This window comes from Temnothorax nylanderi, unplaced genomic scaffold, assembly GCF_030848795.1.
Source record: "Temnothorax nylanderi isolate EJ_2023f unplaced genomic scaffold, tnyl_v1.0 TNYL_tig1048_pilon, whole genome shotgun sequence".
Classification (NCBI taxonomy): domain Eukaryota; kingdom Metazoa; phylum Arthropoda; class Insecta; order Hymenoptera; family Formicidae; genus Temnothorax; species Temnothorax nylanderi.
In genome coordinates, this window is record NW_027250110.1 from 24,376 (window position 1) to 42,854 (window position 18,479).

The 18,479-nt window shown below is 27.7% G+C and overlaps 2 protein-coding genes and 2 long non-coding RNA genes across 6 annotated transcripts in view; 3 read left to right on the forward strand and 1 right to left on the reverse strand.

Moving 5' to 3' along the window:
• Positions 1-11,293, forward strand: part of LOC139786475 (17-beta-hydroxysteroid dehydrogenase 13-like) — a 14,478-nt gene extending 3,185 nt beyond the window's left edge. For both annotated transcript variants that reach the window (XM_071725631.1, XM_071725630.1), the window contains exons 2-9: positions 2,537-2,606; positions 4,314-4,460; positions 5,244-5,398; positions 5,532-5,709; positions 9,857-9,986; positions 10,404-10,527; positions 10,747-10,872; positions 11,101-11,293. In XM_071725631.1, coding sequence (XP_071581732.1) covers positions 2,601-2,606; positions 4,314-4,460; positions 5,244-5,398; positions 5,532-5,709; positions 9,857-9,986; positions 10,404-10,527; positions 10,747-10,872; positions 11,101-11,170 — 936 coding nt within the window. In that variant the 5' untranslated portion in view covers positions 2,537-2,600 and the 3' untranslated portion in view covers positions 11,171-11,293. The remainder of the gene's footprint in view (positions 1-2,536; positions 2,607-4,313; positions 4,461-5,243; positions 5,399-5,531; positions 5,710-9,856; positions 9,987-10,403; positions 10,528-10,746; positions 10,873-11,100) is intronic.
• Positions 11,294-11,389: 96 nt separating this feature from the next.
• On the forward strand, positions 11,390-14,157 carry LOC139786476 (uncharacterized). Its single transcript, XM_071725632.1, has 7 exons — positions 11,390-11,708; positions 11,801-11,989; positions 12,104-12,221; positions 12,500-12,791; positions 12,931-13,197; positions 13,333-13,415; positions 13,509-14,157. Exons 1-5 carry the CDS (start codon positions 11,556-11,558, stop codon positions 12,932-12,934), a joined length of 756 nt encoding a protein of 251 aa, XP_071581733.1. The 5' UTR covers positions 11,390-11,555; the 3' UTR covers positions 12,935-13,197; positions 13,333-13,415; positions 13,509-14,157.
• LOC139786481 (uncharacterized) lies at positions 13,251-15,651 on the reverse strand. Its single transcript, XR_011722321.1, has 2 exons — positions 14,683-15,651; positions 13,251-14,313 (listed from the first exon to the last, which is right to left on the reverse strand). It is a non-coding gene; the product is annotated as an uncharacterized lncRNA (long non-coding RNA).
• Positions 15,652-16,226: 575 nt separating this feature from the next.
• LOC139786480 (uncharacterized) lies at positions 16,227-18,170 on the forward strand. Of its 2 annotated transcripts, XR_011722320.1 has the most exons (3): positions 16,228-17,270; positions 17,350-17,571; positions 17,660-18,170. It is a non-coding gene; the product is annotated as an uncharacterized lncRNA (long non-coding RNA). The 2 variants fall into 2 exon arrangements; XR_011722319.1 differs by having other exon boundaries at positions 16,227-17,270; positions 17,350-18,170.
• The last annotated feature ends 309 nt before the right edge of the window (positions 18,171-18,479 follow it).

The window sequence follows — 18,479 nt, forward strand, 5'->3', positions numbered from 1 at the left end:
TTAAAAAATTAATTTAAAAAAATATTTAATTAAACCTATTTCCTTATTTCAATAATATCAGATTTTTTAATTTTAAAGAATTTGTTCAATTTGAGTAAATATTATATTAATAAAAGTTATTTATTATTGGTTACAAAACTAATTTCAAATAAATATTTTTTGTATTTGAGTTACACAATCTCTACAAAATAGCATATTATAAATAAGCAAATTAAAAAACTGATTTGAAAAAATATTTATTTAAACCCATTTCCTTAATTCAATAATATCAGATTTTTCAATTTTAAAGAATTTATTCAATTTGAGTACATATTATCTTAATAAAAGTTATTTATTATTGGTTACAAAACTAATTTTAAATAAATATTTTTTGTATTTGTGTTACACAATCTCTACAATATAGCATATTATAAATAAGCAAATTAAAAAACTGATTTGAAAAAATATTTATTTAAACCCATTTCCTTAATTCAATAATATCAGATTTTTTAATTTTAAAGAATTTATTCAATTTGAGTACATATTATCTTAATAAAAGTTATTTGTTATTTGTTTTAAAATTAATTTTAAACAAATATTTTTAAATTTGAGTCAAACAGCCTTTACAAAATAGCATACTATAATTAAGCAAATTAAAAAATTGGTTTGAACAAATATTTATTTAAACCTATTTTCTTACTTTAATAATATGAGATTTTTCAAATTTAATTAATGAATTACTCAGTTTGAGTAAATACTATCTTAATAAAAGTTATTTGTTATTTGTTTTAAAATTATTTTACGTTGAATAAAATCTTTCTTTATTTTGACTATATATACATTTAAAGTAAGTCATTGTTTATTACAATCTGATAAACAACCTCTTAATGTGACTAAATCATATTTGAATTATTATATTTATTTAGATTGAGTAAATTTTTTTTTCAGTGTAGTTACGTATTTTTTGCCCATGAAAACATGAATTATTTTTGGAATATAATCGTATAAAGTACGTACTACTTTATTACACAAAGTACTTTGTGTAATAACTGTGTATTCTTCAGATTCCTCTAACTCAAATGCTTGTACATGTTGCGAGAACTGAATCATACTCATTTGTAATGCAACGAAATGTACTTCTTTTTTTTCATCAATAAGAATATAAACGATTTTCGCAAACTTAAATTCTGAATTTAAAACAACCATATTGTTTTTATATAAAGTGCCATTTACTTCTACCCATGGTGAAATATAAATATTTACTTCACAAAGGTATGAGGGAAATTGCACATTTAAATTACAAGAAATCAACAAATCATTTAGCTTTGTTGAAGTACTTTGGCATAAAATTTAAAACACAGATGTTGTTGATGCTTAACAAATAAAGTGTGACTTGGATTAAGTCTTGAAGTCGTACTATTTGCTATCTCTTTTAGCTGTTTATGCTTTGACTCAAATCTAAAACCCGACACAAATCTCATCGGACCAATTTTTTTTATTACACGTGGGTAATGTAATAAGAGATGATGTTTAGGTTTCAATTTTAAATTAAATAATTTTATGTACTTATACTACGTTTACGCGAGCGTTACTTCTGTAGTAACTTACGATAATTTCTTTGCGTAAACGGGATTTTCCTTCGCGTAAACGGGATTTTGTAGTAACTTGCGATAATTTACTCCGCGTAAACGAGTGATATGCTGACGATACTGCTGTGTACACTTCCTCGTGGAGCCCGGCTTTACTCGTCAGCAGGCTGCAAAGGCACGTTGATGCCATCGTTCAATTTTTTGAAAGTTGGAAGATGGTCATCAACACCGAAAAAACAGAGGCTATAATTATCACGCGAAAAAAGTTCCCTAAACCTCCATCTATAAACATGTCAGGCTACAAGGTTCCTTGGGCCTCAAATGTCAAGTATCTCGGTGTAAACATTGATGCTGGTTTAAGATGGAAACCGGCTATAGAGGACAGAGTCAACAAAACCCAAGGAGCGCTTCGAAAGTTATATCCTGTTATAAACGGAGCGAGTAAACTTAAGACCGAGTATAAACTTTTGCTGTACAAAACTTGTGCAAGATCGGTGCTACTCTATGCGGCTCCGGTATGGGCCGCAGCTCATAAGTCTCATCTTAAAAGCGTTCAAACAATGCAAAATAGATTTCTTAGAATCATTTTAAACCTCCCTAAACTACGTGTCACTGAGTTGCACACCCAAACTCAAACTGAGCTTATAAGCGAGATTATCCGAAGTATGATTCATAAAACATACAATCACGACCACGAAAATCCACTTATAAGTAATACGGGCAACTATAATACAAAGGAGATTCCACTAAATATCAGATGCAAACTTCCTAAGCACTTCTTGGATTCGGTGTGATACACACATAACTCCCCATGCCCTTGCTCCTTATCCTTCCCTCTCGCCCCCTTAACTATTAATTACTATGGGTTTTTTGCAAGTTTTTTCTCCAATATGCATACTCGGAAATTAAAGTCATTTTCCATAAACAACGCTTAATGTCATAGCTAATCATATTTCTGTTTTATACAGGTAATAGGCTTGTTCCTGGGAACTGTAACTAAATTCACAGGATTCATTAAATAAAAAAAGAGTGATGAAGGTATGACAATTATTTATTATTTATCCTTACTTAATTTGCGAACAGCTCTTTCGGATTCAGCAAAATATTTCTCTGAAGCAAACTTTCGATTTATTTTTAATAAAATAAATATGTATTCAAATAAATGATTAGTTAAAATAAAATAAAAATTCTATTTGTGAAATAAATTATTATACTACAATTATGAATAGTATTGTTTAATTAACAGAAATATTTTATTTATTAAAATAAATAATTTTTTAAAAGAAAAATTTTATTTTTACTTTGGAATAGAAATGTTTTTGATTTTCTATCATATTCATTTTACTCAATAAAATATTTACTTCAACTATGAATATCATCCCTGATCTAAAAACAATATTTATTTAGTTTCAATAATAATTTTGTTTTTCGAAATTGTGTATTTCTTTCTAATAAAAGATATTTCCTAATCTTCTGTTTATGATTTTCTTGATGCAATAAAATATTTGCTTCAACTATGAATATCATTCTTGATCTTAAAGAAATATTTATTTTATTTTATTAATTATTTTGTTTTTTAAAATTATGCATTTCTTTCTAATAAAAGATATTTCCTAATCTTCTGTTTATGATTTTCTTGATTCAATAAAATATTTGCTTCAACTATGAATATCTTTCTTGATCTTAAAGAAATATTTATTTTATTTTATTTATTATTTTGTTTTTCGAAATTATGCATTTCTTTCTAATAAGAGATATTTTTTAATCTCCTGTTCATGATTTTCTTAATTCAATAAAATATTTACTTCAACTTTGAATATTATCCTCGATCTTAAAGAAATATTTATTTTATTTTATTAATTATTTTGTTCTTAGAAATTGTCCATTATTTGTAATAAGAGATATTTTTTCATTTCCTGTTTATATTTTTTTTATTTTAAAAAAATATTTATTAACAATTTGTATATCGTTTCCAGGATGAAGAAAATATTTCTTTCATTAAAGTTAATGTTAGTTTTGTCGTATACAAATATTCACTTAATTTATTTAAATAAATACTTAAATTAAGAAAATGTATGCATTTAATTTAAGTAAATATGCCATTGGTACCCACCAAATAAATAATTTTCTTGAATAAAGTAATATTTTTTTGGATCAAAATATTTTTTTTCTCAGTGTAATAATTCTTTCGTACTTACACTGTATAATAAACTCAGTTTTTTGTAACAAATAAAAATAATAAATTAACTATATCCCTTTTCAAGAGAGAAACAAAAGCTTGCTATTTCCTCATAAAAGGAAATTATAAAAAAAACTTTCCTCACGATAATGTTACATAATTATTCGCAAAATTTACACCTTTCGTGGAAATAATTTTACATAAAAATATGTCAAATTCTCTTTATCTATCCATCTATCTATCTATCTCCTTTATTTCTGTACAATTTTTTTAATTTATTAAAATTTTTAAAACTTTTCCAAAAGAAGTTTCAATGTGTAAAAATCGAAAATTATCTTCACTAAATTTTACTTGTTAGCCTCTTTTGTTTTAACTGTCTCATATAATATACAAATAATATTCTAAAGCATTAACAATAATTAAAATATATTCCAAATATATAATTACATAACTACAAGCATATAATTGAAAATATATCATCCGATGAAAAAAAGATTAATGTAATTAACACACATTTTTATATCAACCAATACTAAATGTTCTTATTAAAAAATTTTCTTTTTCAGACAATCATGATACAAACATACAATATGTTGCTCCTTCTAGCAGAGATATTATTTCTTATTTTGAAAGTGGTATATTATATTTGTGAAGACGTATACAGATTAATCGTTCCAACGAAGAAAAAGAGCGTAGCTGGCGAAATAGTTTTGGTGCGTATAAAATTTTTAATATGGACACTATTATATGTATATATAAAAAAACATACAAATAAATTAAGAATTTACACATTGCTTCATCAAAATTTTATTTCGCTCACAAAGCTCTTACAAATGTTGAGGAAGCAATGTACAAATTCCTAATTTTCTTCTTTTATTACCGTAAATAAGTGTTATCTGAAATTACATTGCGTGAGCAAATAGGAAAATATTTATTTAACAATTAGACTCTGAGCAGTCTGAGCTGACATTCTTTATTTGATGACACATTCGTTTTCATATTTTACTAAGTAAATTCGTTCTTTCTAAAGCATTCAATTCAACAAGAAAATTTAAATATCAATGATATTTTGAACTTTAAAAGTTTGTAAATTGTAATTTCTGACAATTATACGGAGAGAATTTTTTGTTATATTTTACTCTTAAATTCACTGCAAACTTGGGACAACTTGACAACTAAGGAATTTTTAAAACATACAAAAGACATTTTACAAACAATGTAATAAAAATTACCAAGCAAATTGGCAAATTTTGAAAAATTATTGAAATTTCCTAGATCTATTTTAGTAAAATTAATTAAACATATTTTATATTATAATGTAATAGATATTAATATTTTTTATTATGGTGGATATTAATCAGAATAGCTCGCATAAAATTTTTGGTGGCACATGTTGTCCCACAACTACCATGATTTCAGGGTAAATTTTAAGAAAAAATTCTCTCCGTGTATAATTATAATTTAAATTATATTTTATATATTATATATTATCACAGATAACAGGTGCAGGTCACGGTATCGGAAAGGAATTAGCGATTGGCTATGCATTGTTAGGAGCAACAGTGGTATGCTGGGATATCAACGACGATACAAATAATGAAACTATGAGCGACCTAAAAAAAATGGGAAAAGAGTCTGTATACGCGTATCGGTAAGTTGCAGCGATTTTTTGACAAGACTCGATGAAGTAAAAAAGCTACTCCGATAAAATTTACACGTGTACGAATATGTGTAGACGCCTATTAAATGATCAATACTAATTAAAATTTGGTCGCATTTTACAGATGTAATGTAGCAGATAGGGAAGAAGTCTTCCGGGTAGCCGAGAAAGTAAAGAGAGAAGTAGGTGACGTTACAATCTTGGTCAACAATGCAGGCGCAGTGTTTATTAAAGCATTCTTGAATCAGAGTCCCGATGAAATTACTCAAGTTGAAAACGTCAATTTGATAGCGCATTATTGGGCAAGTAATGTACTTGATTGTAAGATGTTAAAGTTGCAAGATGTACTACATGACTTAGACGAGCATACACTGAGAAAAAAAATATTTTGATCCAAAAAAATATTACTTTATTCAAGAAAATTATTTATTTGAGGGGTACCAATGACATATTTACTTAAATTAAATGCATACATTTTCTTAATTTAAGTACTTATTTAAATAAATTAAGTGAATATTTTTATATACGACAAAACTAACATTAACTTTAATGAAAGAAATATTTTCTTCATCCTGGAAACAATATACAAATAGTTAATAAATATTTTTTTAAAATAAAAAAACTATAAACAGGAAATGAGAAAATATCTCTTATTACAAATAATGGACAATTTCTAAGAACAAAATAATTAATAAAATAAAATAAATATTTCTTTAAGATCGAGGATGATATTCAAAGTTGAAGTAAATATTTCATTGCATCAAGAAAATCATAAACAGAAGATTAGGAAATATCTTTCATTAGAAAGAAATGCATAGTTTCGAAAAACAAAATAATTAATGAAATAAAATAAATATTTCTTTAAGATCAAGAATGATATTCATAGTTGAAGCAAATATTTTATTGCATCAAGAAAATCATAAACAGAAGATTAGGAAATATCTTTCATTAGAAAGAAATGCATAGTTTCGAAAAACAAAATAATTAATAAAATAAAATAAATATTTCTTTAAGATCAAGAATGATATTCATAGTTAAAGCAAATATTTTATTGCATCAAGAAAATCATAAACAGAAGATTAGGAAATATCTTTCATTAGAAAGAAATGCATAGTTTCGAAAAACAAAATAATTAATGAAATAAAATAAATATTTCTTTAAGATCAAGAATGATATTCATAATTGAAGCAAATATTTTATTGCATGAAGAAAATCATAAACAGAAGATTAGGAAATATCTTTCATTAGAAAGAAATGCATAGTTTCGAAATACAAAATAATTAATAAAATAAAATAAATATTTCTTTAAGATCAAGAATGATATTCATAGTTGAAGCAAATATTTTATTGCATCAAGAAAATCATAAACAGAAGATTAGGAAATATCTTTTATTAGAAAGAAATACACAATTTCGAAAAACAAAATCATTATTGAAACTAAATAAATATTGTTTTTAGATCAGGGATGATATTCATACTTGAAGTAAATATTTTATTGAGTAAAATGAATATGATAGAAAATCAAAAACATTTTTATTCCAAAGTAAAAATAAAATTTTTCTTTTAAAAAATTATTTATTGTAATAAATAAAATATTTCTTTTAATTAAAAAATATTATTCATAATTGTAGTAATAATTTATTTCACAAATAGAATTTTTATTTTATTTTAACTAATCATTTATTTGAATACATATTTATTTTATTAAAAATAAATCAAAAGTTTGCTTCAGAGAAATATTTTGCTGAATCCAAAAGAGCTGTTCGCAAATTAAGTAAGGATAAATAATAAATAATTGTCATATCTTCATCACTTGAGTGACCGGTGTGATAGATTCCAATAATGTGTACAACTGCGAGTGCTTATATACAGTCTTTGGTCGAATTTGACTTACGAGTTTAGCAGCCACCTAGGGGTGAAAACGCTTATCACAAAGGTCATACTATATTCAAGAAAACGATTACATGGCTCTTAAGAAATTATTTCATTGGATTTAAATATTTATTTTCTTGGCATATAGATTTTAAATATTACACTCTTTCTTAAAATAATGTTACTACATAGAAAAAAATTATTTTCTTGTTTAAGAATAAATGTTTACTTATAACAAGATATAAGTGTCAAAGAGCATATAAATTTCAACTAAAAAAATTGTCATTTTGATTCTGGTATCGTACATTTTTATTTAAATTAAATGAATATTTACTTAAAATGATGTGTACAACTGCGAGTGCTTATATACAGTCTCTGGTCAAATTTGACTTACGAGTTTAGCAGCCACCTAGCGGTGAAAACGCTTATCACAAAGGTCATACTTTATTCAAGAAAACGATTACATGGCTCTTAAGAAATTATTTCATTGGATTTAAATATTTATTTTCTTGGCATATAGATTTTAAATATTACACTCTTTCTTAAAATAATGTTACTACATAGAAAAAAATTATTTTCTTGTTTAAGAATAAATGTTTACTTATAACAAGATATAAGTGTCAAAGAGCATATAAATTTCAACTAAAAAAATTGTTATTTTGATTCTGGTATCGTACATTTTTATTTAAATTAAATGAATATTTACTTAAAATGATGTGTACAACTGCGAGTGCTTATATACAGTCTCTGGTCGAATTTGACTTACGAGTTTAGCAGCCCCTAGCGGTGAAAACGCTTATCACAAAGGTCATACTTTATTCAAGAAAACGATTTATTACATGGCTCTTAAGAAATTATTTCATTGGATTTAAATATTTATTTTCTTGGCATATAGATTTTAAATATTACACTCTTTCTTAAAATAATGTTACTACATAGAAAAAAATTATTTTCTTGTTTAAGAATAAATGTTTACTTATAACAAGATATAAGTGTCAAAGAGCATATAAATTTCAACTAAAAAAATTGTTATTTTGATTCTGGTATCGTACATTTTTATTTAAATTAAATGAATATTTACTTAAAATGATGTGTACAACTGCGAGTGCTTATATACAGTCTCTGGTCGAATTTGACTTACGAGTTTAGCAGCCGCCTAGCGGTGAAAACGCTTATCACAAAGGTCATACTTTATTCAAGAAAACGATTTATTACATGGCTCTTAAGAAATTATTTCATTGGATTTAAATATTTATTTTCTTGGCGTATAGATTTTAAATATTACACTCTTTCTTAAAATAATGTTACTACATAGAAAAAAATTATTTTCTTGTTTAAGAATAAATGTTTACTTATAACAAGATATAAGTGTCAAAGAGCATATAAATTTCAACTAAAAAAATTGTCATTTTGATTCTGGTATCGTACATTTTTATTTAAATTAAATGAATATTTACTTAAATAAAAAAAACATAATTTAAAAACATTTATTTTGGTTTAAAAAAATATTTCCTTGGTAGAAGCCATCTAAGAAGTAATTTTCTTCAAGAAAGTAAAATTTTGTCATTAAGAAAAGGAAACGTTATAACCCACAAAGGTCATACTTTATTCAAGAAAACAATTTATTACATGGCTCTTAAGAAATTATTTCATTGGATTTAAATATTTATTTTCTTGGCGTATAGATTTTAAATATTACACTCTTTCTTAAAAAAATGTTACTACATAGAAAAAAATTATTTTCTTGTTTAAGAATAAATATTTACTTATAACAAGATATAAGTGTTAAAGAGCATATAAATTTCAACTGAAAAAATTGTCATTTTGATTCTGGTATCGTATATTTTTATTTAAATTAAATGAATATTTACTTAAATAAAAAAACATAATTTAAAAACATTTATTTTGGTTTAAAAAAATATTTTTTTGGTAGAAGCCATCTAAGAAGTAATTTTCTTCAAAAAAGTAAAATTTTGTCATTAAGAAAAGGAAACGTTATAACCCACAAAAGTCATACTTTATTCAAGAAAATGATTTATTACATGGCTCTTAAGAAATTATTTCATTGGATTTAAATATTTATTTTCTTGGCGTATAGATTTTAAATATTACACTCTTTCTTAAAAAAATATTACTACATAGAAAAAAATTATTTTCTTGTTAAAGAATAAATGTTTACTTATAACAAGATATAAGTGTCAAAGAGCATATAATTTTCAACTAAAAAAATTGTCATTTTAATTCTAGAAAACATTTTCTAAGATGTAATTTTTAAAGTGAAGAAAGTTAGATTTCTCATCTTGAAATAACAGTTTACTTTGTTTAATAAATAAAATTCTGTATTTCATGAAATCTTTACTTAAATGTAGAAAATGTAATGACTTAAAATAATTTATTTAATACAATACACATATTTACTTGAAATTAGATATTTTTATTTAAATAGAATGAATATTTACTTCAATCAAAAACAATAATTTTAAGTAAATGTATTTACTTCGTTTAAAAAATTTTTTCTCTCAGTGTAGAGAATTAGGCTTTCGCAAATTGTTGCTTACAAATAAACATTATTTTCAGACATTGCAAGCATTCCTACCAAATATGATCGAAAAGAATCACGGTCATGTTGTGGCACTGTCATCAGTAGCAGGGCTTTTCGGCATTCCTTATGGCACGGTTTACTGCGCTTCAAAATCCGCAGTTAAAGGTAACACATCCCTTATTTAATGATTATAATATTATATATTGTACATGATATAATATTATAAAAACAAATATATACACATATATATACATATATATACATATAACATAGCTTGCGATTATTCGTAATAATCACAAGCTACATTTATATACATAATTCAGTTTGAATTTAAAAAATTATTATAAATATGTAAATGCTCACAAGATAATTTTATATATATATATATATATATATATATATATATATATATATATATATATAATGTTAATTCATGATATTACAGTTGTTCACTGAATGACTAACTAAATATATGTATATACATATAAAACATATTATTTTAGTAATATGCACGCCAATAGTGTAAAAAATGTTAATGTATTTATACTTTTCTAATGTTTTAATATACGTTTCGGCATACAGCATTTATGGAAGCTATGTCTGAGGAACTACGTGAACTGAGTAACGGAAAATGCTCTATTAATTTTACTACTGTTTATTTGACCTTTGTACGTACCGGATTTGTTAAAAAGAATATTAAAACTAGGTAACTATACAATAATACATCACTGCAACAAATGTTTTATAATATCACGCAAACTATTTCTTTTATAAATTGCCGAATTCGACGAAAAATTTTTACTTCAATAATACCGCATTTTTTAATATATCTTTTTTTATACCGACAACAATAACGTTATTTGATAAACAAAATATTTATAGCGGTTGTTAGTGGTAAATGATTCAATTTTATTTATCCATATAGATTTCCACGATTAATGGGAGAACTTCTACCGCAGAAAGCGGCTTCGTCAATCATTGATGCGCAGAGACGAAATTATAGAAATAAAAGCATACCGTCATTTTGGTTGCCCATGTCTAAAATAGGAAGGTATGTAAGCAACGCAAAAAAATTTAATTATCATATACACAATGTATTTTTAAATATGTGACTATAAACCGCAGGACAATTCATTGCAAATTTATTGATAATATTGAATACTTTTGTACTAAGATTATTATTTTTATATCTATGATGAAAATATAATTTTTTTTCAAACACTTTCCCGACATTTGTTATTTATATACGTCTACGATAAAATTATCATTTGTATTTCAGACATTTACCGGACAAAGCATTAGAGTGCATAAGAGACTTCGCCGATTATGGTGTGTATGAAGAAGATTAAGAAATATCCCATACAGCACAAGTAGATACTGAGAATGTTCGAAGGATATCTCAGCAGTAGATTGCGTATATTATACCTAACTTAAAGTGAAAAGGAATGTGATTAGAATTATTATATATTACATATTTATACACTTACATAAAGTTTGTTTTATATTTAATATAAAATAAAATATAAAATATATAAGACATATATAAAATATATAAAATATATAAAATATATAAGATATATAAAATATAAAATAATAATAATATAATTTTAATATAAAATATATAAGACATAAATATATAAGATATAAATATATAAGATATAAATATATAAGATATAAATATAAAATAGAAAAAAAACAAGAACTTCAAGAGCATCGCAGGTGCAACTGACGAAAATGGTGGATTATTTTTACTTGCACAAGGGTCTCGCGGAAGGAAAATTTCAGGCTCTACATGGAAAAGAAGAAGCTCAGAAAAAGTGGACAGAATTAGCAAATGAATTAAATTCCTTTCAAGGAGCAACAAAAACGGTTGAACAATATCAAGTGGTATGAACAATTGCATTCACATATATTTAGTATAATCACAAAATCTTACAGGTTTTATGTAATAACATATTATTTATAATTATACGTTTAAGGTTTGGAGGGACTTAAAAAGTCGCACTTCTATAAAAGCAAAAGATTTACGCAAGGCAAAAGGATTAACGGGCAATAAAGCTATTGCGCAACCTGAACTGACGGAACTTGAGCTACGTGTAATTGGAATAGTAGGAGCCGAGTATGTCGAAGGAAGTAAATATTGCGCAGACAGTATCCCTGATGAGGAGGTAGTTTTCATAAACCTTTTAAGTTATGATATGTATATCACAACATACTTATTTTATATTCAATGGAAACAGTAATTGCTTTTTACAAATGTACTCATTTGTCTGTGCATATAGAATTTACTGGAAGAACTTGAACATGGAAATAATTCAGTTTTATCAGCGACTCCACAAGTACTAAGTGTTTACACAAATATGCCACAAGAAACTTCTGAACACTCGCAATATTCAAATGGTGAGATTTATTACCTAATTACTTTTGTTGTTGAAAAGTGCTAATATATCCTATCAAGTTTGTACAGATTCTTTTGTAAGGTCCTTAATAATTACTAACAATAAGTAAATAAAAATATATTGTAATATTTTTTTTGTTATTGTTAAATTTTAAAATTTGTTCTTTGAGTTGCTTGATTTCTTTCATGTTTTTAAAACTATGTAATATGTAATTACTATAGACGCAGGTAACTTTTAAAACCAACATATTCAAAGTGTAACATATTCTTTTGTTTGCAGGTAATTCCTTAGATAACAACGATGACGTAATAATGACTGTTGATGACGATTTTTTACAAGATACAGACTTTGTATTTGATAATGCAAGAAATGAAATTGGAGATTCTGGTGCTACTCAGAACCTTACGAACTGCACATCAAAAAAGGTTGCTATTCCAAAAGCTGCTATTATTCCATCCTTTAGAACAAGTAGGGATTCCTCATGCATATCCACTTCCAAAGTTAGCAGAACCTCGAGCAGAACACTCCAATACTTCAAGAAATATTCATGCGCCCACTTCTTCAAGAACATGTAAAGTTTAATTTTTACTCTGTAGATTAAAATTTTAAAATTGTTTCTTAAAATGTTTTTTTATACTTCTGTTTGATATTTTTTCGCAGTAACAGCTGTACATCAATATATTCAAAGCGGCATATTCTTTTGTTTGCAGCTAATTCCTTAGATAATAACAAGGACGTATGTGTTGTCGATGATGATTCAATAGATTGTTCACAAGGTACAGACTTTGTGTCTGATAATGCAAGAAATGAAATTGGAGATTCTAATCCTTATCAGAACCTTACTAACTGCGCATCAAGAAAGGTTGCTATTATTCCAAAGGCTGCTACTATTAAAACAAGTAGGAATATAGCAGCAAAGTCAACAGAACACTCGAGTTCACTAAAAAATATTCAGGCGCCCACTTTATCAAGAAGATGTAAAGCTTAATTCTTACTCTGTACATTACAGTTTTAAAAATTATTTTTAAAATGTTTTTTATATTTCTGTATTATAATTTTTGGCAGCGATAGCTGTACATGACATTTAGATACATGACATCTTAAATTTGCAGTGAATCGAGTTACACCTCAACAATTGTCCTCATCGAGAGAAGTCTTCCAATCCGTTGCTCAGAAGCAGGCCGATGCTGAGTTTGTAAGACAAAATCTTTAATTGGCCTAGAATGTGCAATTTTTTAAAAACAAATTACATACATAATTTGTAAAATATATTTGAATATGTTTACAGATGCATGCTAAAGCTGCGAAAGTTCAAGCTGAGGCATCTAAAATGAATGCGCTTGCAGTTACTGAAATTGCACATGCAATACAAAAATTGGCAGATACTGCTGCTGTACAGGCTGTTAATGATAGTGAACAAATATGAGTTTTTGAGAAACTCACAACAATTATGGACAACATGTTGCCTAATTATCTTAACAATCAATCTGTGTGATAATTAATTATTTGATATAATTAATAATATTTTCGTTCAACTATTGTTACATTTTAATAGACTATGGACCACTTTTTCTAACGTCTTTAGACTACTGCTGCTGTACATACACGCCGTTAATAATAGTGAACGAATACGAGTTTTTGAGAAACTCACAATAATTACAGAAAACTTGTTGCTTACTTATCCTAACGATTAATCTGTGTGATGATTAAATATTTGATTATCAACGTTTAAAGACGCTGAAAAAAATGGCCCTATTACTTCATTTGAGTTTAAATAGTTTTTACAAAAATGAACAAATTACTGCGAGTACTTCTTTGTCAAATGTGATAACGTAATGTGATGGTCGTAAATTAAGGGGGCATATACCTTTCTCGGCTTCAAAAATAGGCATATTTCGTGATTTTTTTTAACAATAAAAAAAAATGTTTAAAGGTAAGAGTTGTTTTGTACAACAAAGTACATCTATTGTAGTTATAAAAAAAATTTTTTATTTATTATTTTTAATAAACCATCCCCCCTCTTTTGCCTCTTGAAGTAAGTCCCGCACAAAATGTTTGAAATTGCGGTACCATGGATATCTCCGCAGGATCATCTGAAACCCCCCAAAAAAAAAACAGAATATTAAAGTTTGATATTTTTTCTAGTCCTTGACCCATCCTTTTTTGAAAATTCAAATTTTCAATAAAATGGCAGACTGTCAAAATTTAGGTATCGATTTTCGACAAAAATTTCAATCTTTTTTGTTTAAAAAAATATATATAAAATTAAAATTTTTCAAAAAGCATGGGTCAAGGACTGGTAAATTTTATAAACTTTTATTTAAAAAAAAAATTAAATAGATCGGTTGATCCATTACCGAGATATTTATGGTACCGACTTGAAAAACATGGTTTCGAGAAAAATGCGTTTAAAGTTTCAGAACAAGTTTACACTATGATAAAACTGTTTTCTCACGACTTACATGTAATCATCTATTCCGGGGCCATACAGGGAATCCTCCAGGGCAAGGTGCTCATCATTTTGATGGTTTTTTTCAAGGCGGCGCTTTAGTCGGGCCTCCCGTGTTGCATGCTGCTCTCGGACGTCTGCTTGATCGCAGCGGCGAGTGTCACTCAACGCAGCAAATTGTACTGCGTTTCGTCCAACTGTTATTCCCATTGTACTCATTACTTTCAAAAGAGCTGAGGTTCCTTCATTAAATAAACAAACAGCGAGAAAAGTCGCAATTTCGACGATTCGAGCGCTACTGTTTGTATTTTTCGGAGCTATCCTCCAGATCAAGTTATTATAACTTTCGTTCGTGTTTTGAGTATATCCGCTACTTTCTGTTTGAAATTTCACGTCGCCTCCGCACGTTTTACATTTCACAACCTGTGAAATTTCGTTGAAAACTGAATTGAAATTTAAAATTCTGTAATTCAAACTGTCATTCTCCGGCACGAGCATACTATTCTCCGATTTCAATTTCTTCGCAGCTGTAGTGGTCGTCTCGATTTCACTTTCTAATGCCCATCTATTGGGCGGCTTCGGACGTTTTGGTGTCCAATCCTTGCGAAATTTATTGCTTCGGTGCGATTCCCGAGAACTTTTTGATCTCTTCATTGTAACATGTGCGTACAACACAACTGACACCAAGCAACTGAATACGTGGACTAAAGATTATTCTAGAAAAAATTTGAAGTGCCATCTATTAAAAGACTTATGTACCTACTACCCAGAAACGAACTTTTATTTAAATTACAATGGGGGGTCCAAAATGGGGCTACCAACGGGGGGGAAAAGAGTCGAACGCTGTTACCTGCGCGTTGCTCCGAAACGGCCTAACAGACGCTCGGACGGCGCTCAGTACAAAGTGCTGTAACTTCTTCAATTTTTCGAATTTCTTTAAATGGCTTTAGATTTACATTCCTGAAATGTTGTTCTTTCGAAATATGCAATAAAAAAAAATCGATTTTTTGAAGCCGAGAAAGGTATATGCCCCCTTAAGAAACCATGTTACTTATATTTAACAATTTTATTTTGTTTTGAAGCCAAAGATTTATTTCAGTTTTCACATTCAAACGTGTATGTGTACATTATTGTTCGATCTCCATTATGCTAATGCTAAATATATTTTTCTAATGAGTGAAATTGTTTGGCAATTATTTATTAATTTTACCTGCATTATAATAAAATAGATTACTACTACTTTAATTTGTACTTTATACATTCCAGCTAGTACATTGTAATCTAATCTCACTTTATAATCATTTTAATTGTCTTACTGTCTTATCTAATAATCTTACTTTACATTTAATAATCTTACTGTATCTACTAAACTTATCTAATAAACTTATCTAATAAACTCTACAGACACATCTATAATATGAATGCGCTTGTGTTATGACTAGAATTGCACATGCAATACAAAAATTGGCAGATACTGCTGCTGTGCAGACTGTTAATTCCATTCTACAATAATACGTCGCAAACGCCCCGTCGCTAGTCGCGGAGGGTGGCAACTGCTAGTTGAAAAGTGTTATTTTCGATTGCCGATTGCCAGTTACTATTGCCAAAAAGTTAAAAGGTGTTTGACTTTGTTTTAGCAACCATAACTGCCAAGCGCAACCGGAAATAACACTTTCAAAGTAACATCTGCCACCCTTCGCGACTGGCGACGCACAGTGGGACGAAGGCTTCCAAAATTCGAAATTGCGACTAATACAATAAAAAGAAATGAATATATTTTCTAACTTATATATAAACTGAATCTTCATATTATGGTCCGAAATAATATAAGCGCGTTTATTTCGTACTTGTACAGAAACGTGAACATAAACGTATTATCAAACTTTTTATGTGTATGACATATCTCTGTTTTGTTGCTAAATATTTCAAGGAAAAATACAACTAAACAGTACACAATCTAAGAAACTCTATTCTTATAAAAAGTACTATTATTAAATATGTGAGATACACGATTAAAATTTGTTTACCTTACTGAACAATAATTTAAACAATATCTCTTCGAAACTCTGTTTGGATCGATTTTTAACATTTAAATTAACGTGCAGTCTTTGGAACCTACTAGAACCACTTGAAATCGAATAATTTCGGAAGAGTACACAGTGTAGATTAATTATCAGGCGATAATTTTGCCATAAAATGCCATACGGTTTAATGCACAACGTTTATATAAATAGATATAAAATAGATAAATATATTTGTATTGTGGTGTGTATAATTTTTCGGATAAAACATCTTATCTTACAGGTTTGTATTTAATAGTGATGATATCTAAATCTCATATTAATAAAAGATCTATTTCTTTTAGCTGCACTGGCTGAACTGGTGGACACTGGTTAGTTCGAGTGAAATAAAATATTATACTTGTCTCACTCTAGCTTATTGCACCAGTGTACACCAGTTCAGTCAGTGCAGCTACACCAGTGTACACTAGTTCAGTCAGTGCAGCTAAAAGGGACAGATCCAAGGTGTCATGGTCGAACTCGGCATTTTTGCTGTTATTATTACGTTATTATATGGACTTGTAACAAATGGTTTAAAAAGGTGTTTTTTTAGATACATTTTTAGAAGCCCTACAACTTTGCTTCTTACATATTTTTTATTATAGTTGCTTATTTTCTAGATATTGAATATTGAAAAAAAATGGCGTACTCATCCCACTGTGCGACGGGGCGTTTGCAACGTAGTGTAGAATGGCACTTAATGTTAGTGAACGGATACGAGTTTTTGAGAAACAAAGATTTGCAATTAGCAGAAAGATTTGCCAGATAAACAATTATTGTCGTTTATCTGGCAAATCTTTTTGCTATTAAACGGTCTTGGATGCGACGTGCGATAGCAAGAGGTCCACGAGCAATATTATCTACATTAATATCACAAGCATTATCATAATTGTCATATATATTTTCGTCATAATTAATTTCATTGAATAGATCATCATTAAATATGCCGTGTGAGCATTACGCATATTATGGAGGACTGCGCAAGCGTTGACAATTCTCCCAGCGAAGCCAGGCTCGTACTGCAAGATCCTGTGTCGAGAAAGACATCTCCAGGTAGCTTTCAATACACCAAAGAGACGTTCGACACAATTTCTTGCGCTGCATAAAGCTTCGTTATACGCGAAACGTGGAGTTCCTTCTCGCTCTCGGGGTAAAGGAGTTAAAAGCGAGGAATAATGTACATTTCTTCAGTATGTGTGTGTGACGTGCACGTCTCCGCTTTCCACCTCCCACGCATCACTTCACCTCGTCTTTATACGTTCTCTCACTCAAATATCTCGAAAAAAAAAGGATAACAGCATAATATTATTCGTAACGTAATTATTATTATTATTATTATTATTATTATTATATTATTATTATTATTATTATTATTATATTATTATTATATTATTATTATTATTATTATTATATTATTATTATATTATTATTATTATTATTATTATTATTATATTATTCGTTTCCGCACGTCATAAAAACACATTCTTTGCATGTGCTCGTAAATAACAATATTATACCTCGAAAAAACCTAAGTAACAAGTGGTAGACGTACTCTTTGTATCTCGAAAAATCTCGAAAAAATCTAAGCAGTAGTATCTTTATTTCCAAAAAATTATAACCCAAGTGATACACATCACAAAATTATGTTACCTTATCAAAGAAGAGTCGCGCTTCAAGTGATCTATTACAATTACAAAAAAGAAATAATATCTCTTTAAATTACAGCGCCAATTACAGAGAGAACATATAT